At 40.2% G+C, this 27,143-nt stretch overlaps 1 protein-coding gene across 2 annotated transcripts; it reads left to right on the top strand.

The window, feature by feature from the left end:
• Positions 1–643: 643 nt before the first annotated feature.
• LOC103712729 (dol-P-Man:Man(5)GlcNAc(2)-PP-Dol alpha-1,3-mannosyltransferase) lies at positions 644–23,197 on the top strand. Of its 2 annotated transcripts, none has more exons than XM_008799337.4 (13): positions 644–896; positions 1,025–1,059; positions 1,315–1,452; positions 4,351–4,419; positions 12,841–12,998; positions 13,143–13,209; positions 13,302–13,355; positions 16,004–16,092; positions 18,511–18,627; positions 19,415–19,533; positions 19,647–19,725; positions 22,432–22,488; positions 22,596–23,197. In XM_008799337.4, exons 1-13 carry the CDS (start codon positions 761–763, stop codon positions 22,762–22,764), a joined length of 1,287 nt encoding a protein of 428 aa, XP_008797559.1. In that variant the 5' UTR covers positions 644–760; the 3' UTR covers positions 22,765–23,197. The 2 variants fall into 2 exon arrangements, with proteins under 2 accessions (XP_008797559.1, XP_026662597.1); XM_026806796.2 differs by having other exon boundaries at positions 656–896; positions 1,311–1,452.
• The last annotated feature ends 3,946 nt before the right edge of the window (positions 23,198–27,143 follow it).

Here is a 27,143-nt window from a genome sequence, read left to right as displayed (position 1 = left end):
AAATCCAAGTAGGCTGTCTAATTTATGCAAGCGAAGAACCAATCACATTTAACAATCCTTGATTTATGGCACATTTAATGGAACATATAATCTCAGCAACGATAGTCCACTTTATCATGCATATGACCTTCTTCTGGACCATTAAAATATTTAAATGATGCACTAGTTATACTAGTGCAAATTATCAAATAATTTCACTAATCATAGTTTAAAAATTCCAAGATTGAACTTGAAAATATCTAAATATACACACATACATACATACATTATATAGTTACATGCATGCACATCCGTATGCCTACAAATATATGTATACTAGAAAAAAAAAGCACCAATTATTTGGAAAAAAAAATCTGAAAAGAGATTATATTGAAATTGACTGTAGTTAGTGCTCAAGACAATCCAATCAGACAACTCGAATCGAGTTTGAAGAAACTGAGTCAAGGTCGATTGGAAACCTGCCTTTTACACGCTTCTGTCAAAAAAAAAGAAAAAAGAAAAGAAAAAAAAATAGGAAAGAGAGAGACTTTAGGCATTTACCCAAAAAAGGGCATTTATAAAAAAAATTCTTCACTAAGTCGGCGACGACCGCCGACTTCATATTTGGCATCCTAACTCGGTGGAGCTCCACCCCAAGCAAGGGTCATAAATCAAGAACGACAAGAGAGAGAGGCGGGCGGCAGGAGGAGTCGAAGATTTGCAGCGAGTAGCGGCAGAGCGGAACAGAGGAGGGGTCCTTCAAAACCCTCTCCCCGACGCCATGGCAGGAGTCAAATCGGTCGGTAAGAAACCCTGCGCAGCCCTCAGCGGACCCACAATTTCAAAGCCACTCTTCGTTTCGGCCTTGCTGATTCTTGATTCAATCTTGGTCTCCCTCATCATATGCTACGTCCCATGTAAGAGAAAACAGCTATCTTTGATCTTGTCTTTTCAATTCTTTCTCTCTTATTTAGCTAATTTTGATCTGTTTCTGACTTTTTTTTTTCTCTTTTCTTTTCGTTTTCAACGCTTTCCTTCGATTCAGATACCAAGATAGATTGGGATGCCTACATGTCTCAGGTAAAGATCTCGTGAAACGAACCTCAGTTTCATTAAATCTTTACAAGAAATTACGAATCTTGTTTTGTGCATCCATTGTTTCCAAGAAAGCTTGAATCTTGTTTAGAGATGATCTTTCCTTTGGGATCCTTCTGATTGTCGAGAAATTTGGAATTTTGTTCGGTGCGTCCACTCGTACCAAGAAAGTTAGAATCTTGGTTAGTGGAGATCTTTCTTTTGAATTTTTTTGATGGTTCCGTATCGTGTGGAAGGCAGGTAGATGGGTTTCTTGGTGGAGGGAGGGACTACACGAAGCTGGAAGGGGACACAGGGCCTTTGGTTTATCCAGCGGGGTTTCTCTACGTCTACTCTGCCATCAAGTTTATAACTGGCGGGCAGGTCTTTCCTGCTCAGGTGAAACATCACGGCATCTTGATTTTTTTAAATAAAATTCAATTTTAATGTTTCTTGAATGTTTTCAATGCAAAATACATTAAGATAGTATGTGCTGAAAGTTCCTATTCTCTAATAGCTCTAATAATGTGCTACTATTTACGTGCATTTTCTTCAGTTTCTTGGTTTGCAATGCTTACACCTTTTCTTTGTAGAACCTTCATAAGTGTTTTCTTCTTACACAAATTTCTAAAGAGTTGCTTGATGTTGAGCAACAGTACTCAATATTGAAGGTTTTTGAAACCCTAAAATTGCGTGAAAATGGTGTATTCTAGTTTTTAAAAATTTTTGGAGAACAGTTTTGTCATGAGTTTGGGACTTTGATTCTAGGAATTCATGATTTTCTCTGAAATAAAACTGAAATTAAGCTAATTGACCAAGAACTTTGAAACAGAAATTCATTGTTAGAAAAACCCTAGCCCTCTATTTCTGAATTTAAGAACATTTGCAGAACAATCATTATACACAATGATAGGAAAATAGGTGCTGGAAAAAAAAGGCACAGACCACAAGGTGGGAATGTAAAAAAGTACTTTCCCAAGTCACCAATATATTCTATTACCACTTAACGTTCAAATATCATAATTATTATAATTCAAGCTTCTTAGACAAGTTGAAAGACAACACAAATCTTCACTTTCCACTCCTCTATACATTCTCCCTTTTTTGATGGATGATGAGCCCCTCTTGCCTTTGTATTTCTCTTTCCAAGGCAGAGAAACAAGAGGAATTCACTAGCCAGAAGTGGGAGTCTATCTGTCAGGGCCTGTTTGGAATATCTAGCAGGATGGGCTAGTTTTACTGCTGGATCCATGGATTCAGCGGCCTATTTGGGTATTGCCCGTATCAACCTAACACCCCCACAAATCGAATTCTGCAGAAGAAAGAAAAAAGCCCTCCATGGGTCTTTGTTTCTTCCTGCAGACCAATAGGCCCACAAGCTGGGATTTAGGCTAGGATTTGAGGCTAGGATTTGGATAGGCCCTTTGAAGATCGGATACTAAGTGGGCCAACAAGCTCGATTCTTGCAAAATATTCCTGCAGGAATGCCCAAGCAGGCCCCCTTAGGTTATATTAATAACATACAAAATCTTATATTGGATGGGACTCACAATGTACATGCTTTCTTTCAAATGTTTTTTATGTTCCTATCACTGATATCTTGAAATGAAATATAATCTCATGAAGAAAAATGTACAATATTACATTATATGACATAAAATTAAAATAAATATGATACTTGCGTACAAATTAAAATAACTCAACAACCTAGTCTATCCTGCCTTCTATACTCCCCTTCATCCCGCCCTATATTCCCCCGTTTTTTTGCTATCATTGGCACCTCCCTTAAGTTCTGCCAGTTGGATTGCTTTACTCACATTCTCTAATTGGGACTTTGGCTATCTGTACTCATCAATCATTGTGCATTGGGGGTTGCCTGGCTGCCATCCTCAATAACCTTGGTGACTGTTGCTGTCTCTTGACGTGCCCTTGGTCCATGCCCATATTCTTCCTAACCTAGCGTTGACATCATAAGTCATTGTCACCTCCTTCCTAGCCAGGCTCCATTATGGCCCCAGAAATCCATGTAGCCTTAGGGCTAGCCCCATTCCATTTGCATCGTCAAAGGTATACAGGTTGTTTCAGTGCACTCTGGAAGATCATATCTATTTTAAATTTAGATTTGAGTGAGACTTTTAACACAGGATATATAGAGATGTTTTCACTTTAATGTGTTCAAAATGGTTAGAGTTCAGATCCAATGTCTTGGATTTGGATAAAGTAACTCAGATGGAATTCACATTTGCTTATTAGATTTATTGTATTGCAAGACAAGCCTATTTAGGTGTATTCTGGAATGGTAATATATAATGCAACAATGGGTGATACATGCCATGTGGAGGAACTCGGTATCATGCATTATATTTTCACCATTAAAGTTGCAAGTATGATTGGAAATCAATGCAGCAACTTCAAAGTCAGTTATTTTCTAGAAGGACTGGAAGCTTTTATTGTCAGGAAATAAAATTATGAAATACCCTGATCAGTGAGTTTGCATTAGCAAGAGTTTATTCATCTTAGTTTATTATTGGTGACTATAAAACACAGATGCTTACATAGTTTCATGCTCATGTATAAAGTTGAACAGTGTCTAGGTAGGGTAATGATGCATAAACAGTATATGAAGACCAAAGTTATCTTGTTATCATGATCTTAAAAACACTTCTGAAGCAGTAATTTTTAAATATATACTAATTGAATGATATCACTAAAAGATCAATGACATCATCATCATAATCATCATTTGTTCAAATAGAAATAGGGAAACCTGTTAAATTTAGCAACTAAGAACCCAAAATAATACTGAGGATAACTGCACGCATTCTTATGCATCGTGGCAATATTAGATGCATATTTATGTATACATACACATACCAAGGATAACTATTCACATTCTATTTTATCATGTAAATTTTAGATGCATAATTTTATGTATATATACAAATTCTATATGCATATACACCTTGCAGCAATCATTTTTCCCTGACCATTTGCTTCATGCCATTTATTTTCAAAGCTTAACTCTATGTTTTCCAAGAGAATGAATAGTATCCTTGTATGATAGGACTGCTAGCAGCAATACATGGTCAAAACAGTTTTCTTTCTTTTCCTCCTATTTATCATAAACTAGGCATAATCATTTGTTTAAGCCTTTAAGGTACCTTGATATTTAACATGTTAGATTGGATGTAAGATTTGCGGTACCCTCATTTGTAGATCTGTTGTTAGTTTAATTATTAAATATTTATTTTGTTGTTTTTCAAAACTCTTCTTATATGATATTTTTTGTCATTGCAGATTTTATTTGGCATTTTATACATTGTTAATCTGGGCATTATTCTGTTGATATATATAAAGAATGACACGGTAAGAGAATTTTTATTTTTCAAAACTCTGCTTATATGATGCCTTGTGGCTTTGCAAATTTTATTTGGAATTTTGTACATTGTTAATCTCGGCATTATTCTGTTGATATGTATGAATATTTTTTATTAAACAGAATGGGAAGGTTTTGCTCTTTGTTATCCTGCCTATGCTTGTAGCATGATCAATTTACATCAGCACATTAAAGGTGTGATTACCAGTAGACCATCTGAAGTATTGTACACTTGTGCTTATTTTTTATGCATCTTTTTGCTGCTTGGTTGATTTCATGTTTCTTGGATATGTAGAATGTTTATACTGTCTCTTAGCAGGCTGCTTCAACCTTTTTGATTGTTCAGAAGAGCTTATCTATTGAGAAATGTCCAACACGTTCCTACTAATTCAATTAATTATTGTTGCATGTTTTTTATTGTTCACAAAATTAATTCGTTGGGTTGATGAAGCAGTTGTTGGATGAAATTGTGACATGCTAAAGTATCAACTGTCTTTCTTTGCACATGTTGTGCGACACCACAGAGTGGTGGTGTGTATAGTAATTTGTTAGATGTACACTCTCTCTATCTAGATGTACGTAGAAAGAGAGAAATTACACTTCTTAGGATATTGTTCATTCTATTTGGTCAACATACGAAAAATACTTCCAGTTGTATTCTGGTTATCCTTGATCAGACACACTCACACAACTAGCACTGCTGATCCTGAAATACTTCCATTCTAAGAGACTATGCTGTAACAGTGTACCAATAGCCCTCTTTTCACATTCAGTCACAAACATATTGTTGCTGGAAAATAGACCCGGGGATGACCGCGAGCCGAGTGGGAGGCGCTTCTGCTACCGGTGCAGTGGCGGATGGCTATCTCCGGCAGACCTGCAAGAAACCTTTGGCCGGGGGTTTCGGCGAAGGTCCTCCAATGCTTAAGTCAGAGAGGGGCTTTGGAGATAATGAAGATTATGGAGAGGTATTTTTTGGCCAGGGGAGATGATCCCCCCTAGAGCTTTTTTCTCCTTATAGGAGGGGGTGTAGCGGTTACACGCAATCAGGCGTGATTGCGCGAATCTTGGTTTAAATGAGCTACCTTAAACGGTCCGAGATTTCGGGCTAGCCGGCGATCAATTGAGATTGCGTGAATTCAAATATTGACAGCCGTTGAAGTGGAGATTGCGGGATTTAATCTCGTGTATGGAGGATTTGATGGTCCTTTCCTTAGGCGGACTGGCTTGACTGTTGGTGGAGTCGGGGTCAGCTCGAGGTCAATCGAGCTTTTCTCAGCCGAGACCATGCGTGCCGAGGTCGTGCCTGCCGAGGTCGTGTTTGTTGATGCCGTGCTTGGCGAGGCCATCCTTATTGGGATTGCGTCTATCGTCGGATTCAGGTGCTTTAATTGCATCCTGTGGGGTGTTCCACTTCCCCCCCATCACTACCTTCCGACTTTCGAGTTCGAGCCGTTTTTGAGTTCGGACAAAGGAAGTAGCTAATTCTGTCATGCTGATGAGATTTAGGCGGCTTCCAATCATTTTGTCCTTTTGAAAGGAGGGAAAAAGACGCTTTTAGATGTTTTTAATGAAGGCGCGAGGCGGCTTTCTGTCTTTCGAGGCGATTTGTACTGTGGCTTCACAATGGGACTCCAGTGATCGAAGAGACGACTGCTCCCATTTTGCCTTTAAAGCAGCGATCCAGGTTGATACGCTGGGCCGATCTTCGAGGCTGACACGTGGTATGATCTGGACGGGAGACACGGCTTGCTTTTGTCGATCCAATCCGTTGGGAGGGTCTATATAAACCCCAGCCCAGCCCTAAGGACCTTCATTTGGCCGCCGCAGTCTTTGCCTTCGCCTTCTTCTTTCTCCATTTTACTTTACTTCGACTGTTGTCTAGTCTTCCCCGAAGGTGCCTCTGGGTATTTTCTAGAAGTTCTTGATTTTCCATTTCTAGCCGTCGGTGCTTTCGGCGAGGACCACGGTAAGTCTCCCACTCACGCCTGCTCGAAGGCTTGCTTTCTTTTCCTCATCCTTCTTCCTCTCTCTTTTTTTTGTTAATTTCGTGAGCGGGACAAATGTCGGGCGGTGCTTCATCTTTTGCTGGGACTCCTTCCGGTAGGAGGGAGGTCGAGCTGTAGGTGGGCCACGGCCCGGACAGAGTCGGGTCGAACCTGACCGAGGAGGAACTGGGCATGATTCAGACCCAATTCTCCTTTCCGCACGGGTTCGCTTTCGAGCTCACGAGGCCGGAGCACCGGGCCACGAGACCCCCCTAGGTCGGATTGGAGTGTACTGGGAGACACTTCAGGCCGGTCTGAGATGCCCCCTGCACGAGTTTGTGAATGAGCTGCTGACGATGTATCGTCTCGTTCCAGCACAGCTCGCTCCAAACTCGTGGAGGACGATTATCGGCTTCCCGTCCCTCTGCCTGGCTTATGGAATACCTACCTCGGTAAATGTCTTCTACGGATGTTTCATGCTGAAGTCAAACCCTGCGGATGGAGGATGGCTGTACTTTGCCCTCCGAGAAGGTCGGCCATTCTTTCGAGGTGCTCCTTTCATTCGTGGGTGGAAGGAGAAAATTTTCTTTCTTTCCTCCGAGCGTCTATGGGGGTTCAATCCATCGTGGGACCTGCCACGACTCAAGGCCAATAACAAGACCCCCGAACTCATCGCGAACAAGCAGAAAATCCTTGATGCTCTTCGCAGTTTGAAGGGGGACATCCTTCTGAACGACCTCCTGAGCAAGGAGACCTTGGTGAACGTCGGCCTGAGCTCGACGCGCCTTGAGGGTAAGGGCGGTCATACTGCTCCTCCCTTCATTTCGTCGTCCTTCGTTTTCTTCCGCTTTTCTATACTTTTCTCTTTTTGGAGCTAGTCTGAGACTTGAATTTTTTTTTCTTTTTCAGAAATCGCAAGGATGGTGTCCAGCAATGAGGTCCTTCTTGCCAGGTATAATAAGAGGGCGACCGAGGCAGGCGGAGCTCGCCCCATGCCTAAGAAGAAGCTTAGGCTGGCGTCGACCTCTGCTCCAGTGGAGGTTGAAGATCTTGAGGCCGAAGGCCCCCCAGCTGGTTCGGAAGAACAACCAGAAGAAGGTAGAGGAGCCTAGATTGGAAGAGGCTCCTCCTGCCGAGCGCGTGACCCCCTCCGAGGTCGTACAGGAACCATCGGCCTGTGCTTGCCCGTCCGCGGGCTTTTTCGAAGTCCGCAGGGTCATTCGTCTGTGGCGCTCAGGACCCGAGCCGGGTAGCGGCCTCGGGGTTCCGAGCTCTTCCCACGCTCCTTTCCCGAGCTCTTCGAGACCCGACCTCCCGAGCTCTTCAAGGGTTGAAGATCGCCCTGAGAGGAGGCCCTACTGCCCTGAGTGGTCGATCTGTAAGGACGACTTGGCCCTCCATAACGCCGAAGTCGCCCGTGAGGTCATCCGCTGCGCACTGCTTCCAGCTGACTGAGCCGAGCTCAAAGCTGGTGGGGTCAGCAAGTTTGTTGATCAGGCCTACTGTTCCACCGTCTGAGTAAGTTTTTCTCATACTTTCACTTTCATATCCTTCCAAGTTTTTAATGTCGGCTAACTTTTACTCCTCATTTCAACACCTCCATGAAATTGACGTGTTAGTCTCTGCGGTGGCTGACTACCAGAGCCAGTTCTGGAGGAGCCAGAGAGGACGGGAGGTCGCGGAGAAGAAGCTTGTCGGGGGCGAGGCCAGGTGGAAGGAGTCCACCACGAGGGCGGAGGCCCTCGAGTCCGAGCTCAAACTCAAGGCCGAGTGCCTCAAGGAGGAGGAAGCTTCACACACCCTCACCAGGTCGACTCTCTGTGCTGCCGAGGCGCGCCTAGCCGACGCCCAGTCTGAGCTCGCTGGGCAAAAATACGAGGTGGGGATCCTTCGCCTGAAGATCGAGCAGCTCGAGGATCGAGAGAAGGCGGTGGAGGACGCTCGGAACGCGATGCAAATCTTCCGCGAGTCGGCCGAGTACCGAGAGGAGCTCGAGGAGGAGGCGGTCGACAGGCTCATTCGCGGCTTCGAGGACTTTCGGGCCCAAGTGCTGAGGCTCTGCCCCAAGCTCGACTTCAGCAACCTTCGGCCTCGTCTGTTCGGGGCCGCTGAGGACGATGCAGATGAGGCTGAGGAGGATGACAGCGCTCCTGAGAGTCCTACCCCTGTAACTGTTGAGGCCGAGACCGAGGCGGCTCCTGAGGTCGAAGCCAAGATGGCTCTGGAGGTCACCCGCAAGATTCCATCTGAGGTGGTGCCAGAGTGTGCCCCCGAAGTAGCTCCCGAGGCTCCTCCAGCAGGCGACGGGGTTGGCGCCGAGGCCTCCACTTCAGGGGCGACCTGAAGTTTTACTGCTTTCTCTTTTCTTTTTCCTTTGTTGTTGTTTGTAAAGGAGGTCGGCCGCTAGATCCATTGTTCGGCTAAGCGGGCCGACTTCAGAGTTAGTATCTTTGTATTTGGCCTTAGGGCTCTTCATCAATAAAGAACTCATTTTCTTCAATTCTCTTGTATATCTTTGAACTTATCTCTTGTGTTTTTGGCGAATCCTCTGTCTTCGATTGTTTGGGCGGGATTTCGCGCGTCGTCCGCTTTCGAATGTGATTCCGACGTTTTTTGAAGAATTTCACTAAGGCCCTGTTTGGGGGAGCTTTTGGAGGGCCAGAAAGCACTTTCTGGCTCTCCAAAAGTGCTTTTAGATGAAAAACTGTGTTTGGTAAATTTTTCGAAAAGCTGTTTCAGCTTTTGCAGGAAGCTGAAAACAGCTTTCGGGAGGAAGCTCCAATTTGGAGCTTTTGGGAGGAAGCTGTTTCAGCTTTTTCGGAAAGCTGTATTTTTGACAAAAATGCCCATATTAAAATAACATAATTACATAATTTGTCCCTTTATAAACCTAAAAATCTGCTGGAGCCAAGAACCCTAGCCGTCAGACTTCCTTCCGTAAGAAAAGGTATTTTTCTTTTCAATTTTTGTATGCATCTCTTGAACCACATTTTAGAAGAAAAAAATTTTAATCCTTTTCCATACCTTCCAAAATCAATCTATTGTTTTTTTTTTATCATCAACCTCGCGGCCCACGCTGAGATCCTCCTCGAGCATGGACCACAAAGAAGAGCCCCTGGACCGCGAAAAATTATTTTATGGGAAATTATTATGGAAAATTATTTTATACTAATAATTATAATATTTTATACCTTTTTTTTGTATTATACTATAAATATAATATCATATTATATTATATCATAATACATTAATATGTTATGTTAAATAATTTAATATTATGTTATATTATGGAAAATTAATTTATACTAATAATTGTAATATTTTATACCTTTATTTCTGTATTGTACTATAAATATAATATCATATTATATTATATCATAATACATTAATATGTTATGTTAAATAATTTAATATTATGTTATATTATGAAAAATTAATTTATAATATTTTATACCTTTATTATTGTATTATACTATAAATATTATATTATATTACATTACATTATAATACATTAATATGTTATTTTAAATAATTTAATATTATGTTATATTATGAAAAATTATTTATAATAATAAATATAATATTTTATACCTTTATTATTGTATAATACTATAAATATTGTATTATATTACATTACATTATAATACATTAATAATTTATTTTAAATAATTTAATATTATGTTATATTATGAGAAATTAATTTATACTAATAATTATAATATTTTATACTTTTATTATTGTATTATACTATAAATATAATATATATTACATTATATCATAATACATTAATATGTTATGTTAAATAATTTAATATTATGTTATATTACCAAATATTATTTTACTCTAATAATTATATTACTATTATGCGATATTAACATAATATAATTTTATATTACCATAATATTATACTATATCATATATTTATGTATTAATTTATGTTATGTTTTATTATGTTCTGTTGTATAATACTATGCAATGTTCTTTATGGTAATTTTGTCATACAAAAGTACTTTCTCAGTTTGTTTACCAAACACAAAACAAAGTACTACAGCACTTTACGAATGTAGTTACCAAACAGCAAACAGCTTTTTATAACAGCTCTACTTCACACAGCTCTACTTCAGACAGCTCTACTTCCAACAGCTCTACTGCCAACAGCTCCCCCAAACAGGGCCTAAGTCTTCAGGCTCGAATCTAGTCGTAGTGTGGGTCGAGGCCGGGCTGCTATTCGGCCATTAGAACTTAAGTGCCCTTTGACCCGTAGTATCTGCCTTAGGCATCCCGAATTGTAGTCGGATCTTCGTTCAGTAGTGCCCGAGGTCGAGGGAGACTTGGCTCGCGGTCGACGCAGCGGGTCGTCCCGAGCTTGGTCGGGATGTCATTAGGTTGTGCCCGAGGTCGGGGAAGACTTGGCTCGCGGTCGACGCATCGGTGCATCCCGAGCTTGGTCAGGACGTCATTAGGTCGTACCCGAGGTCGAGGGAGACTTGGCTCGCGGTCGACGCAGCGGAGCGTCCCAAGCTTGGTCGAAACGTCATTAGGTCGTACCCGATATCGAGGGAGACTTGGCTCGCGGTCGACACAGCGGGGCATCCCGAGCTTGGTCTGGACGTCATTATATCGTACCCGAGGTCGAGGGAGACTTGGCTCGTGCTCGATCATGCAGGAGAAAGGCGATTTGGTGGTAAAATCAGGGTCTCACGCCTTACTTTTCGATCCCGGAGCGCCTCGATTTGCCATTCGAGCTCTTCGACCTTCTTGTCGAGCTCTCCGCCTTGAAAAGTCACCGTGGTGGTTGGTCCCGGTACTGAATGACCCGAGGTCGATCCAGCTTCAGAAGGCTGTGGCCTCCTATCCTGACGACTCTTCGGTGGCTCCCCCTGGGGGGACGCTCGGGAAGAACCGTGGTGACGACGCCTTTCCCCATTATTGATCCTCAAGGAACAATGGGGATCACAGCCTAGGGACACAGGCCCGTTTGGAGGGAGTGCCGATCGGATGTGGACTTGTGGAGGCGGCACAAGAGGGCCTCCCACTTGTTGCAAACTTTGGACTGCGGTGGCTAGCGCTTGGACTTGCTGTACCAGCACATTGAATTGTTCAAGTTGGATTTGCGGAACTTGATTTGTCGGAGGCCTTGGTGGTGGATTCTGGACTGAGCGTCCAGGGCTTGGTGCACGATGCCTGGAGGCATTAGAAGCTCCTCTGCTGCTTAGTCTCATGATCATGACTCGGTCCCCTTACTCTAGCGTCAACTGTTGCTGGAAAATAGACTCGGGGGCGACCGCAAGCCGAGGAGGAGGCGCTTCTGCTGACGGCTGTCTCTGGCGGATCTGCAAAAAGCCTTTGGCCGGAGGTTCCGATGCTTAAGTCAGAGAGGGGCTTTGGAGATAATGGAGATAAGGGAGATAATGGAGAGGTATTTTCTAGCCCGGGGAGAGGATTCCCTCCTTGAGTTTTCCCCTCTTTCTTATTGAAGGGGGTGTAGCAGTTACACGCAATCGGGCATGATTGCACGAATCTTGGTTTACATGAGTTACCTTAAACGGCCCGAGATTTCGGGCTAGCTGGCGATCAGTTGAGATTGCATGAATTTAAATATCGACAGCCGTTGAAGCGGAGATTGCAGGATTTAATCCCGGGTATGGAGGATTTGACAGTCCTTTCCTTAGGCGGACTGGCTTGACTGTTGGTGGAGTCGGGGTCGGCTCGAGGTCAATCGGGCTTTACTCAACCGAGACCATGCATGCCGAGGTCATTCTTGCCGAAGTTATGCCTGCTGAGGTCATGCCTATCGAGGTCGTGCCTGCCCAGGTCGTGTTTGTTGATGCCGTGCTTGGCGAGGCCATCCTTATTGGGATTGCGCCTGTCGTCGGATTCAGGTGCTTTAATTGCATCTTGTGGGGTGGTCCACTTTCCCCCCCATCACATATAACCAGCATTCCTGATCCTCAAATACCTCTGATCTAGGGGACTGTTTGCTATAATAACAAAAGACGATCCTCTTTTCATCCATTTGGGTCCCATTTCAAGTTCATAAATGGTCCATTTGAAGGTTTTCTGAAGTCCAGTTCTATTAGCTGGATTATCTTTCACTACTTACATGCTTACAGATGACTAGGTTATGGATGCCTTGGATTATAGGCACACACATTGGCTATTAAATATTTTGGTTGAGATAACCTTCTGTTTTATGTTGAAGAAAGTGTTTGCGGGCTGTAAAACGTTGAAGATGTCTCAGCCATTCTTTACTTTTTCTCTCAACATATCTAACTATTTTTAGGTGCAATATGCAATAATGCTTTAATTTACTTTTTTCTCTTAGGCGTTACATTCATTTGTCTTTGCGGCTATTGCAATTTTTGCCCTTTTTTTCCAAGCCGCTATAGCTTAGTTCTCCTCATGATTGAATGATTGTGGCAGCTTCCATGGTGGGGTCTTGGGTTGCTATGTTTGTCGAAGAGAATCCATTCCATATTTATTCTTCGTCTCTTTAATGACTGTTTTGCAATGACCCTTCTCCACTGTTCCCTAGCTTTGCTTCTTTATCAAAAGTGGCATCTGGCTTTGATCATTTTCAGGTAATCTTTATTTTATTTATTATATTTTCTTGTTGATGATTCAAGCAGCATTGGGAATAACTCAACTAACTTATGCATTTCTCTTCGCATGTAAAAATATTGATGCTATGATTTTATGTTTCTGTTGCTTTCCCCTGATCACAGTGGTGCTGTATCAATTAAGATGAATGTGCTTCTTTATGCTCCCTCCTTGTTTCTACTCATGTTGAAGGTATACTGACTAACTAAAAGATATTGATGGGATGTCTTTGTCTACTGTTTTGTATTTAACACATGATGTGCTTAGAAACATTTTTGATGCAGGGTATGACTATTCAGGGGGTTTTTTCTGCCTTGCTGGGTGCTGCATCATTGCAGGTATATTTGTGCACATCTTAGTCCTGTTTATTCAGGTTAAGAAATTATATTATACAACTTTTGCTTGTATGTCTTCAGAATTTGTTGGGGCACTGATTATCCTTCTTCACTGGGATTTTTTAGAGAATCTTAACACTACTTGATACTGCGTTTGTTTGCATGCATTATAAGTTTGTATATCTCATGTATACCTTATACTACAGAAGCATATTTAATTGTTTATTACTATTTTCTGGTGGTAGTAGGCAATCTAGATATCTATGACTATGATGAATTCTTTTTCTTTTCTCTCTCTCTCTTTTTGTTTGCTTGGGGTTGCCCTTATAAATCCTCCTTTACATTTTATTTTAGAAATTTGCTTGCATTGCTAGCTATACCATTTTGTTTCTTTCAACTTCCATCCATGCCAAATTCTTTTCTTTTTTTCAACTGCTTTATATAGGATATTCTGATAAGTATAGGGATTAGATTTGTGCAAAGAATCAAACATCTATCTATCTATATATATATAGATGTTTGATTCTTTGCACAATCTAATCCCTATACTTATCAGAATCTCCTCATTTTACTTATATCATATCTCCTTATAGCCTTCTGTAACATTGTTCTCAATTGGTATAACTCATATGCTTCTTCTGATCTTATTCCTCATCTGATCTATCTTGGTTTTACCCAATATACATCTTCATGTTTTCATCTCATGTGCTGGCCTTTCTTTAATTCTTTGATCTTTTCCACTATATTTCAAGTGATTATTTGTTTCAGTTTGACTCTTTGGTTTATATTTTGTGCTTTAGAGATAAATATAACTTTCTATATCACTTGTCCTCCTCCTTTTTATCTAGTTGCTTTCCGGTTATGGGGGAATTTCATTACACTGCTTCCTAGCTTTGTAAGCTTGAATTTTGATTATAAGATAGGTGTGGTTACCTACTAAATGGATTTTTAAGTTGAAGGGGAAACTCCTGTTATCTTGTCTAAAGTTGCTATATCTAGAACTTGACTGCTGATGTCAGATGGATAGCCAAATCTTAAAAATCTGTGCAATTCTTTAGCGAATCTTTCTTATCTTGCTATTGTGCTCCATAGCTGATTTGTTTTGATGCAAGGTTCAAAGACTCGGTTTTGGTTTTGGCTGGATAAACAAGTTTCATTCTTGATAGTTTTGGCTGAAAATCAATTAAAATCAGAGGAAATATAAATTACTAAATAGTTCAAGTTAAACATTAGTGTAAGATATATTGTATGGTTTGGGGATCTTTAGATGTATCATTTTGGTTGTTTTGCACTGAAACACCATTTTTCCTTGAAATAGATTATTAAAATCTAATATCGACAATTTAGATGTTAATGAGATTTGAGTTTCAGGATTGTCAAAGTTATGCGAAAAAATATTTAACTTCATCTAATCTCTTTGGAGACTAACACTAAAATGCTTCCAAATCTACTTACAACTCTTGTAATTTGAGCCTCATCTGGAAAACATGCTTCCCAACACATAAAGAAATAAAGAGGTGACAAAGAATTAGCAAAAATAGCTCATATATGCACTTAATTTGTCCCATAAGTTATTTCTGCCCAAAACTTTGACTGAACCTGTTTCCAATTGGTTTTGGCTAAAATCAACATGTTTTGATTTTGATATTGGAGTTTGGGATGAAACCTTAAAACATTTTTTTGATGGGAGAAGATTTGTATGGTGGTAATGAATGATGACAGCATGCTGGGGCTTTCTATATTGCCCGATATATTGATCATGCAATGTTCTGGGCCTTACTATATGTCTTACAAAGTATTGATTTAATTCTGGAAAGGCATGTACCATTCACAACTCTCTAAAAGAACTCTCTGCTTCATACTGTTGTTTCTAATTTCATTAGATATGTACTTTGTCCACCTTTCTGTTGGTGTGTCCTTGTGTACAATATCAATATAATTATATTACTTATCACATGGTTTCTCATTGACCATCAACTTTGACTTGGGACTCATTTTTGTTACTGTTTCTGCTGAAATAAGCAATCCAATCTTCAGTAAAAATATTTATGATCTGGTTATTGCTAAAATTGTCAAACTTAAAATATCTATGAAATAAGCAATCCAGTTCTTGCTGATACATTTTAATACCTGTTATGAGACACAGTAAAAGTCTAATAATGCAAAAGATGTATGTCAAAACAGTGCAGGATTCTTAAATATTCTATAAGATTTCTTATCAATGCGGCAATATGGTTGGTACTTGGTAGTTTTGTAAATATATATTCTATATTCTGAAATGATGGGTCAATCTCATTGAGATAAGAAACAATTTAGAGCCTGAGATTTCTGAATTGGTTTTGACGGGCTTTATGGCTTAAACTTTAAAGATTTTTTCTATATGTTTAAGCATGGTGTAAGATTCAGTTTTGTCCATGATTACTACATTGTGGTTGATAATTAGTATTATTTTTCTCATGCATTGTTTTCATTCTTCTAATAGAGAATTAGTTACTTTATTTCTTTTATATTTTCCTGTTTCTGAAAAGGTTAAGTGGATGTAACTATCTACTTGACAAGTTGCCAAAGTGATCAAGTATCAAGTTTAGAGCCATTTGTTTCCATATTTAAAAAAAAATTAAATAAAGCTTAGTTTGTTGAATAATTTGCAGATTCTTTTGGGTTTGCCTTTCTTGTTAACACATCCGATTGGGTACATTTCAAGAGCCTTCAATCTTGGACGCATCTTCATCCATTTCTGGTACATATCCAGGCTTGAAACTTAACAGTTCTTTGTACAGCATATATGATGTTTCATTGAAATCTAGAACTTACCCAATAATAGTGATGTGAAGGAACCAAAACTCGTAGATAGCTTAGGCTTGGTTCAACAACAGGCCTATTCAAGCTTGTTCCTTCAGTTAAATAAGCCAAGGTCAAGATCCATTTTTAGGCTTGGCTTATAAGCCAACTGAGTTTGAACATAGCCTGCATGCAGAAATGATGAGATTTTGAGGATAGTGTTGAGGCTCTGCTCATTTATATGTCTCATCACTTAGCTTGAATAGCTATGTCTGAGCAGCTTGAGCTGAAGCTGACCATATTGCTTACATGATTTAAATGAGCCTTAACAGCTCAAAGTTCTGGATGTTCGATCTATTTGTAGCCTTACCCAAAAGTAGTCTAGATTTCAAATAGTTCTAATCATAACTTGTGTACAGTATCTATCAACAAGGCTACATTTCCTTCAATGTCCATGTCCCTTCAATATTGGCATGCCAAGTACTCGTGTGTTGGAATGGTATCACAAGAGCCACATATCAGGTAACCAATAAGGGCACAATACGTGACAATGAAACGCATGCTTGCAATTTTCAAACTATATGGCATTGTGGCTACTTTCTTTTATTCTCATTGTTTGCTCCAAAACATGAGAAGTGACTTTGTTTTTCTTGAATTGCCTGCTTTAAGGGCTTGATGTTTGCTTTTTTTTTTTTGGCATCTTTTCCAGAAGTTCTTATTTATTTCTTATTGTGGCCATCTGTTGTTTCAATAACTACAAAGACTATTATCTTTTGTAAAATGTTCCTATCTAAGCTCAAATTTCTTGTGTGCCACATGTTATGTCCATCAATACTAATATTTTATCTTCTTGATAGAGGGACCATATGATTCCTTTTTGCATCTAAATGTTTTTGATGCATGAAATATGTGCATGGTGGTTCAACATTTGGTTATTTCTTGAGCTTGAGAAGCAAGTGTTAAAGTCAAGCCAACTATGCATTATTCTGCCAGCAGGGGTACCAGCCCATATGCATACACAGGTTATAAATTATATTACATAAGACTAACATTATATGAGAAATGCATGCTTGATTAAATCGGATGCTTCACTCCACTGGGACATCAAGTAGCATTGAGGAGGTAATTTTTATGCCCAGAACGTGAAAACCTTGCTCAGCTTCTTTCTTATGACATTGAAATACAAGATGTTATTAATGATGGAAATGGTATCGGTGTTAATTGTATTGTTGTCTACATAGTGTTCTGATATTTTATTGCAAATTGGGTTATAGATATAATGGCAGCTCTTGCTGAATCAAGATTGATTGCTTAATTGAAATGATCTCCAGGCATAAGCAAAGGTAGCAAACATTGTAAGTAATGGAAAGTGAAAAAGCTGGATAAAGACCTCAATGGAAGTGACCTTTTAAAGCACCTTGTGGCTTATGGGATCTTTCTAATGGAATGGGAATGAGATTCCATGTTTAGGTTTGTTCTAGGGCCTGAGCCTTTTGCCATGCATATTCTTCCATAGTCTGTAGAGGAGTTAAAGGACTGCTCATAGTGAAAGTAAGTTTGAAGGAAGCCAGGATGCTTAGGTTTGTTTCACTCACCAAAACATTAAGGTTTTGAAACATGCTTATGACTTTATCGATCAAGGTTTGATATAACAAGTATCCAGCCATGTAAATAGGACCATGGCAGGTGGCATACCTTAGAGGCAGCTATTATTATTAGAGGGAGGATTCATGGAAAGGGCATCCAGAGCTTCATTGTCCTACTGATTGACCTATGGTGCCACATCTACTAAAGACACCTGGCTCCTACTCATCTGCATCCTTCCTAATCTTTGCCACCTACTTTGTCATAGGTCAATCTTAGTTTAAGTGATTTCATAATGATTCATTATTTTATCATTTTTCCTATTCCTTGTGTCATAAATTCTTAATTTAGATTTCTTGCATCTTCCATTCATTTTTTGACACCCCCTCCCCCCCCAAAAAAAAAATCATTAAACTTCTCTTGGCTGGAAACTGTATGAGTTGCCAATTGAGTTTCATATCTTGTATTGCATATTATATTTCATATTACCACTTAGTTGTTAATGAATGCTGCCGTAAATTATGTAGGCATGCTTGCATCTATTTATTTATTTATGTATGTATGTATTTATTTCTTTCTCAATTTGCATTATGTTGATCTAGATTTTTCAGCTACTCAAAATGATGATTACTGTCAAAATCTCCTGTAACTGTTTTTCTTTTGTTTCTTATCTGCGGTTTTTCTTTCTCCAAGAGTAATTTGAGCCCTAAATGGGAGATACATGCTTCTGATGTGCATACTTATCATGTGGAGTTTAATCCTTTGCAAGATGATTATTTTCATTTTTTTTCAGGTCTGTAAATTTTAAATTTGTTCCAGAAGAAATTTTTGTATCAAAAGAATTTGCAAGTGCTTTGCTGCTGCTTCATCTTACCTTGCTTGGAGTATTTGCACATTATAGATGGTCACAGTGAGTACTCGAGCCTTGATGGTTGCTTATTTTCATCATAAGTTTCTTCTTTTTCTCATGTCTTCTCTAATTTTTGAGTATTGATGCTGTCACATACCGATATTGTTTTGTCTACACAAGCAGTCTGGGTTTGTGACTTAAAAATCAAAGAACATTTTTTGTCTGGTGCAAGGTGTCATGATCTCTTCATAGTGCATATGTATAACAATTAACAAAATATTTTTTTTTCATTGGTAATTCTTCTCTTTTCCCCAATTTATATAATATTTCTAGCATGCGGTACTAACTTTTCTTGTTGTTGTCATCTTTCCTTTTTCTCAAATGTGCAAAATTAATTATTTAGTCTGTTGTTAGGTACTCCTTATGCAGAATTATCTTTACTTGATCCTCACACCCTGAGAACTATATATGTATGCATGAATGAATGAAAGTGATATGTATATGGTGCCTATTTTATGTTAAGTAGTTGAATTTATTTAACAACCCTTGTGCGCAACATACCTGTAATGCAGATATGTCAGGAGGAGATTGGGGAACATGTTGGTCCACAAGATACTCGATGCAGTCTGTATGGCAAAAGACTAATTTCTGGAGTCTGGCATATTCTCCATCTTCCTCTGACATCCTGCAAATGCAGACTGCAAACTTACCTATGAGAACAGCTCGACCCAGTGACAATTAGTTCTATCTACCATCTTTGAATATATTGAAGCATGGTTCATTTTTGCTCCATGTTATTGGACTTTTGGACAGCTTAGAGTATACTGACAGTGTCAGGCAATGGCAGGCATGAAGGAGGACTTTTCCATCTGTTGCATTCAAGACTGAGTAATGCTGTATCAAAACTTTTCTCTATTCGACAGTTTCTTTCTTGTGAATCAAGATTCAAAACTCTTAGTAGAGAACGTAAGCTTGGAGTTCTTTAAGATAAAGATTACAAGTGTGACAACATTTATTTTTGGTTAGTGTCTATGTAATCTAGTGAAACTGAAACTAAATTGTTTCTGATATTTACGCAGATATCACAACAGTAATGTTTGTTGGGAACTTCATCGGCATTGTGTGTGCTCGATCTCTGCATTACCAATTCTATTCATGGTAAGCATTACCAAATCAAAATTCATTAATCTATCATGAATTTGAAGACAACACTTTAAAGCACAGTGCATCTGTGAAAACTGATTGTAATGGGTGAAGATCCCTGTGTATAGCCATGATACTTATAATTTGTCAGAGGTAAAACTAACATTTATTCTTGCTTTGATATTTCTGCACAATTCAAAATTATCTCTGCACTAATATTTTGTTTTATTCCTATCAATTTTTTAAAGTTGGACCATTCATCAAACCGAAAATTGGAGGGGTCGTGTTTCACTAGTTCAATCATTAGGTCAACTAGAATCAAACCAAGACCTCATGATGATGTAATAAAATATATTAATTATTAATATATAAATTAGATTAAATAAGTGTATAATAAAATGTAGAACTAGATTTTGCTACACTTGAGTAGATCTCCACTCAGATCCAGTCAAGTCAGATCGGATGATGTGGGTCTAATATGTATATTCAATGTTCGCTGTCCGGTACCTGATTTGTATTGTTACCATCCTATTGCTATATCGTTATGCCCAGCATGGGGGCCAGTTCGGTACTGGTATAGTCAGTATGCACGGGTATTTACTGGTATGGTGAACATTGGGTATATTACGTGGTTTCCTCTGGACACTTCTAGTACAACAATTTTTCACCGGTCAAAGTCCTAATTGAAGATACACAAAATGTCTCGGAGTCTCTCCGAAGTAGTAGCCTCACTATGTACCCACAATTACTTCAAATCTTTTGGTAGTGTAAGTTTAGGAAGTCTCTCACTGTAAAACATAATAAATATATAGGTGAGCTGCACAGCTCAATATGTAGCTAAACATAGCTAATAATATAGAATAAGAAAAGATAAAATGATGAAAACCATAGGAATTAATACTTGTTGAAACTTGAACAATTACGATAAGATGTCTTATGAAAGTTTATCAAAATATGTGCATTTACTAATATTCTTCATAAAATATTAGAGTACACTGAACGGTCAATGCTTTTCAATGTTGAGGTATCATAGTCACGTAGATTTCCTCTGTAGAGGAATATGAAGAGGAGTGTTGAGAAACTCAATCGCGTCCTCTTCCAATCGCCCAACTCAACTCTATAAGTGATCCAAAAACTGTCCGGTTCATTTGAACTCAGAATAAGTTCTGATGAATCACCAGTTTGACTGGCAGTTCACATGGTTTTAGCAAAGTATCCCAGTTTTCTATTAGAAGCAGTTCAAACAAAATATTCCAGTTTTTTATTAGAAACAGTTTAAAAGGTTTGTGTGCAGATTGGAGACCTTACTGATCGATGATTTAACTGGTTCAACCAGCCAGTCCTGTCTGTTTTTTAAAACATTGATTCCTACTAGTCAATGTTGTTTACAGACAACTGGTCAGGCTTTAACGTTGAGAGGCATCAATGTGAAATTCTTGTGGATAATAGTGCACTCTTTAAACTACAAGAACATTCCATGGCTTTATATCATGATTTTGTATCTGGCAGAACCACACTTTGTAAATTCTGACCAAAATTGCAGCAGAGAAGTCTGAAACTAGATTTTGTTTTTTCTTTTTTTTCCACACTGCGTTTACGCACAGGGCATTTTATTTATGAAGCAAAATTTGAACCCATTTTGTGGCTAATAAAAAGTTAATGCTAATCACTTACTAAGATTTGAACGTGAGGTTAAGTGGGTCATGTATTTTGGTCATGCAATGTTACATCCCATTTTTCCAGTTTGATACTTGGTATAGTTGGGCATTTGGGTGCAGTTTTGGTACTTGGTAGTATAAATATCTATCTGGATTTTACATGCTCAAATGATAAACTAAAAATAAAACTTCTAAAAACAATAAATTAATAGATATGGATTTGAAGGATGTTGTGCCCAAACTTGCTGCTATTTCTGGTCATGGATAGGAAAGTGTCATATATTATAACCATGCCAGTTTGGGGTTGGCAAAAATATGTACACTGTACCATATTGTGCTAAAGTTGGCTTGTATTGGTAGAAATGTATGCTAGATTGTTCACCTCCTTTATTCTTGATTCCTCTCCAACAGTCCAGAATTCCTTTCAGAAACTCCCATCAGAACCACCAAGACCTTGGAACTAATTTAATGATGGTTCATGTAAGTCCCTCCATCATGGCTCTCCAATCATGTAGCAATCATGTAAGACCCCACTTGCAGACCCTGTTCTGCTACACCTCTAATGCCCGCTGCTACAGGTGCTCCAGTTCCCCAGCCACCCACTTCTATACTCATTACTTAAGTCACAACCCAAACCTAATACCCAAATCTGATACATAACTGAAGTTTGGTTATTTATTACTGGCTTCTGGACAAATCAATTCAGATTGAAGTTTGAAGAGCAGGGAATCTGATCCACATTCCTGCTACAATCCCTAGTTAAATAATTAATTATTACTAGATTGTGATTGACGATTTCTTGCATAAATGAATACATTCATGTGGCTCTTCTCGTTAGTTAATATGTGAGCATCATATACCTAGGGAAGTGATATAAGATATTAATATTGTAATAATTGTGGGTCTGACATCTCGCTGTGTATTGCTTACCAACTATCTCTGACATAGTGTGGGTGACTTGCCCTAAATTGCAAAAGTATATGGCTTTTTGCGTCAGTTCCGGGCAAATTGTTTTCCAAAATTTGTTGTATTCATGGAATTTGATCTTTCTAAATTGTTACAGGTATTTCTACTCTTTGCCTTTTCTTCTATGGAAGACGCCTTTCCCTACTTCTCTTCGGTACGATGCTGGGCACACTTGCTATTAGCTTTTATTCATGATGAAGCATCACATCTCAGTGATTGCAGAGTATCATCTGTTCTAATGTTTTTAGCTTTGGTATCCAGGCTTGTTCTGTTTGCTGCTGTGGAGCTCTGCTGGAATATTTTTCCCTCTAACTTTTATTCTTCTTTATTATTACTCTGTATACATCTCTCCATTTTATGGGGCCTCTGGATTGCCCCAAGTGAATATCCCTATGTCGATGGAAAACCATCCCAGACAAAGGAGGAATGACCTCTGTCATGATAGCAACCAAGTTGTTGGTCATCTTTGAGCCATGCCAACTGCATCACAATTCTTACCAAACAACAAAAAGCTGTATCAGGATGCAATTTTAGGCCTTGATTGAATAGTATTGATGACCTGCATTGGTGGGGCTGTTCCCATGCTTGTAAAGGAATTTTATGCTTTTCCTTCTTCTGTTAACTGCATTTCCATGTTTAAAACAGCAAGAAAGGTGCTTAGCTGCAGCTCTTGGCCTGGAAAGCGTGAGAAATTGATTCAAGGGCAAACTTTATCTCACCAAGGATAAGTTAATTTCCAAAGACAATCGGTGACTGCGAAGGAAATGTTGTTGTTGTTGTTGTTGTTTTACTTTCTTCTTTTTGCAGCACTTGTCATGTGCTCTCATGACATTTCAATCTTCCTGGATAACCCCTTCACTTTCTGATATTAGTTCTGATTGCGTGAACCCTCTTCGGTGACTGGTGTCAATTTCTTTTTTCTTTTTTAGCTGCTTCAAATTAATAGTAGACCTAAGATGAAATTAACACAGTCCTACGTCTGCAAAGAGGAGTTTCATTGATGAGCGTCCGCAAAGGCCTGCTGCTGGAGAGAGGTGTCCACAGATATTTAGTGCTTTCGATGGAATATTGACAACCTTCATCATTTTCCTGAACAAGTGGAATTTATTGGAGGCGTCTCCCTTTAATCTTTAAAATCAGAGTAGGTGATATGGTTTCATCATGCTTTGCGGAGACTGGCTGTCTTGTGTATTTCCCCAGCCAGCCAGTCAGCTTCTTAGCTAAGTTTCCACTTGCATTTCATGTGCGTGATTCGCCATGTAAGTGATTGATCAAAGCACAAAGGTTTATCTGAGTAATATCCATGATCCATGATGAGTGCACCATGAATATGGATCGGAATCTGACTTTTTTTGGCATTTCATACATCACGGGTATGAATACATCTAGTAGAATCGGAATACAAAAGATTCCGAAGTGTTTTAGGCATCTCTCTCTTTCTCCAACTCATACGGTGCCTTCTGAGTGGTCCGCTACATATGCCGCTATCCAATCGGCCATTCCATTGGCCTCACGATGTACATGCATAGTTTGGAATGTAACACCCTTCTTCACCATCATCTAAATATCGTGGAGTAGGAGATGAACATCTCTATGACTACTCGGCCCCTTGCGGATTCAGCTAATCACCGTGGCCGAATCATTCTCCAGAAAAATAGAGCTCGCCCGAATCATCCGCCACGCGTAGAACAGGCCTAATCAGGCCGCCTGTAACTTTGCCTCTGGAACTGAAGTATCAAAAATTTGACAGCCTCCTCCTACCACCGCATCGGAACTCGAGCTCCTAATGACGAATCCAGCCCCTCCCCTCCTACCACCATCCAAGATAGAGCCATCAAAATTGACCTTGAGGAAACTCGGGGGTGGGAGCTCTCAGGTAAAGAATACCTTATGTGGAGCTACCGAAGCAATGTGGGGGTCCCAAATGTTCCGAGCTGTCAAAGGTCTATGAGCTGACTCTACATGGATAATCTCTGCAGCCTGAGCACGAGCCCGCTCCATCACGAGCCGCAAGGACGGTCGATGCTCACCAAACACTCGGGTGTTCCTAGGCAACCATATTTGATACGCTGTACAAGACGTTCTAATAGCCAAACTCCGCATCTGAGGAACACCAGCCTAATGCCGAACCTCCTTCAGAAAAATATCTCTCCCACTCCAAGCGTCTACCGGGATCCTAGTCATACTCCAAATACCTCTCGCCCACACACATTGGAATAGTACATGATCCACCAACTCGTCCATCCCACAATTCGGACATAGGGGGGAAAGGCTCATACCTCGTCTACTCAACACTGAGCACGTCGGCAGACGCTCCCAAGCCACCTTCTAGAGGAAGAGAGCAACCCTCTGGTGTAGCCCAAATCTCCATAACCAACCACACTCTAGGCCCGGCTCTGAACCCGGCTGAAGAACCCGAAAAACCTCGCCAATCCCAACGCTGGCTCTACAGGTGGTACTCCAAACCCTGACATATGGACCTGTGGATCCCGAAATGGGAAGCGCCCGAACCCGCTCTGCTAGATGCTCTCCAAACAGCTGGCCCAGCCTATCGCCATCCCACTCTGCCTCCCCCGGCCTGAGCAGGTCAGAAATCCGAAGTCCCGCCACTGCCTCAGCACTAAACATCGTGGACCATAGTCTCAAAGGAAGTGCATCCACCCACGGGTCCTCCATCACATCAATGCTCCGTTCGTCGCCGATCAACCACGTGGAATGCGCCGGGGCCATAGAAAAATACCTCCAAATCTCTCACCACATAAAGGATCTCCTCCAGCGAGCTGTCGCCTGCTCCTCGAATCCCGCTCGGCCATATCTGGCCGTCATGACCTGACTCCAGTGACCATGTGGCTCCAGGACAAACCCACTCAATTGGCCAAAACCCAAGCACGTTGTCATTTTGCTTATTCCTTTTCTTCTTGGTGAAAAATAGGAGGGGAGGGGGAGGGGTAAAACCCCACCCACATAGCAGCCTTCACTGGGCCCCCCTTCCACCAGAGAATTTTCGATGCAGGTCGCAAGTTTCCGCGTGCCTTTCCCAATCCGTGGAAAATCTCACTGGGCCATCCACGTGTGAGTATGTCACCCCAGCGCTACCTCAGTACTGATGGAAGAAAAGCATATCCAACAGAACCATCCGGACGTGGGGCATGTGGTCCCTTGATTTAATCGACGTCCGTACGTTTCAAATCCGAACAACTCGGATGGAGTCCAAGCCCCTTTACCACGGCTACCACCTTGGTGGCTGCTTATTCCTTTTTGTTACCTTTACTCAGCACCACGGGATAACCCAACCGCAGGCTATCTGAACTATGAAATGCTAACCGCAAGGTTAAACTTCTCAAGCATCTAAAAGATAACTTGCAGTTTAAATCAGACCACCTTTATTTTAAAGAGTCAAATTTCAGCCGAGGATCACTTGGGCAAGGACCTTATGCACTTCCCAGTCACTTTTGATTCGAAGTTCGCTTCTACCAAGCCTCCTCTCTTTTTGAGCGCGTCCGCGAAGTGCTGCCATGTATCTGCAAGGTGCCAGGATGGTCACAATACTTTTATGGTTAATATTAGGTAAACAATATTTTAATGATTAATGGTTGCTCGGATAAATCCTGACTTCTCTTTTTCTCGTGGAGTTATATACTGGGTTGCTAGCTGAGCGGATCGCGCGAGCCTTGCGTCTCGAGAGAGAAATAATGGTAGGTATTCAAAAATAACTGAATATAAATTTAATTCCCATCATACATTGAATTGATACGGCACTGTTCTCTGGCTGATGTAGCGTTTAAGGAGTTTCTGACAATGACTGGATTTGGAATTCATATTGCGAAAATTCTTTTAAGCTCGCATCACAACCATCCATTTAATCTCAAACGCATCATCATAGCATCCATCCCTCTTCATGTCACAACAATCCATGCAACCTAAGATGCATGATCATACAGCCACCCATCTCCCCTCCAATGAATATTCCAGGTTTTTCTTTCTTTTTCTTTCTTTTCTTAACTAGCCGTTGTTCCGTCCATGGACCGGTCGGTTTTTATCTTTCTTAACCCTTTAGTTTCCCTCCTTTCATTCGCATCAGATGCCGAACAAGAGACGTAGGAACCAAAGAAACACCCAGAAAGCTACAGAGTTTGATACCGACAACCGTTCACAGGACCAACATTACTGCAGCCTTGAGTTAGTATGGCATGATTCCACAAGGCGCTAATAAAAGTGGGGAAAAAGATCCATCGCAACAACATGGAATTGCCCCGCCAAAACTCAAGCTTCCATGGTTACATATCTGCAAAAAATATCAATTACGTCATCAAAAAAATTATTGCATCAAAGGAATGAATCCGCCATGCCCACACCGATGAGCAAATTAACGTAAAAGCTGACCATTGATCCATTGTAAACATAATTTCACCATCCCATGTTATTCATATTGTTGATAGCCTGTATAATTTAAAATCTAGAATGCAGATGGTAGCAAACAATTTCTCTCATCACAACCAAAAAATTGCGCATGTACCCAGAAAATGGACTTCAAAACTCGTCCAGCCGTCGTCTCAAGCAGATGTTAAAACCAATATTCCAAATCAGTGAAAGTAGGACAACAAGAGACACTTTGGCTACTGCTACACATAATATCGGATGATGTTGCTTTTACATGTGCAGCCCTGTTTATATATCCATGGAAGAAATTAGCAGCATGAACTCTCAAGACCGGTGGTGAGAAACATACAGGCAGCCCTGCATACACTATGAAAAGCAAAATCCGGATTTCTTGGAATATAAATTACACATTGTACCACAATCAAAAGC

This window comes from Phoenix dactylifera, chromosome 1, assembly GCF_009389715.1.
Source record: "Phoenix dactylifera cultivar Barhee BC4 chromosome 1, palm_55x_up_171113_PBpolish2nd_filt_p, whole genome shotgun sequence".
Classification (NCBI taxonomy): Eukaryota; Viridiplantae; Streptophyta; class Magnoliopsida; order Arecales; family Arecaceae; genus Phoenix; species Phoenix dactylifera.
This window is presented reverse-complemented; position numbering and strand designations above follow the sequence as displayed.

Excerpts from the sequence above, each read along its gene's own strand:
- LOC103712729 (XM_008799337.4), top strand. The coding sequence starts at position 761 with ATGGCAGGAGTCAAATCGGTCGGTAAGAAACCCTGCGCAGCCCTCAGC. Across the intron at positions 897-1,024 it reads CATCATATGCTACGTCCCAT|ATACCAAGATAGATTGGGAT; the intron begins GTAAGAGAAAAC and ends CCTTCGATTCAG. Across the intron at positions 19,726-22,431 it reads CATTACCAATTCTATTCATG|GTATTTCTACTCTTTGCCTT; the intron begins GTAAGCATTACC and ends AAATTGTTACAG.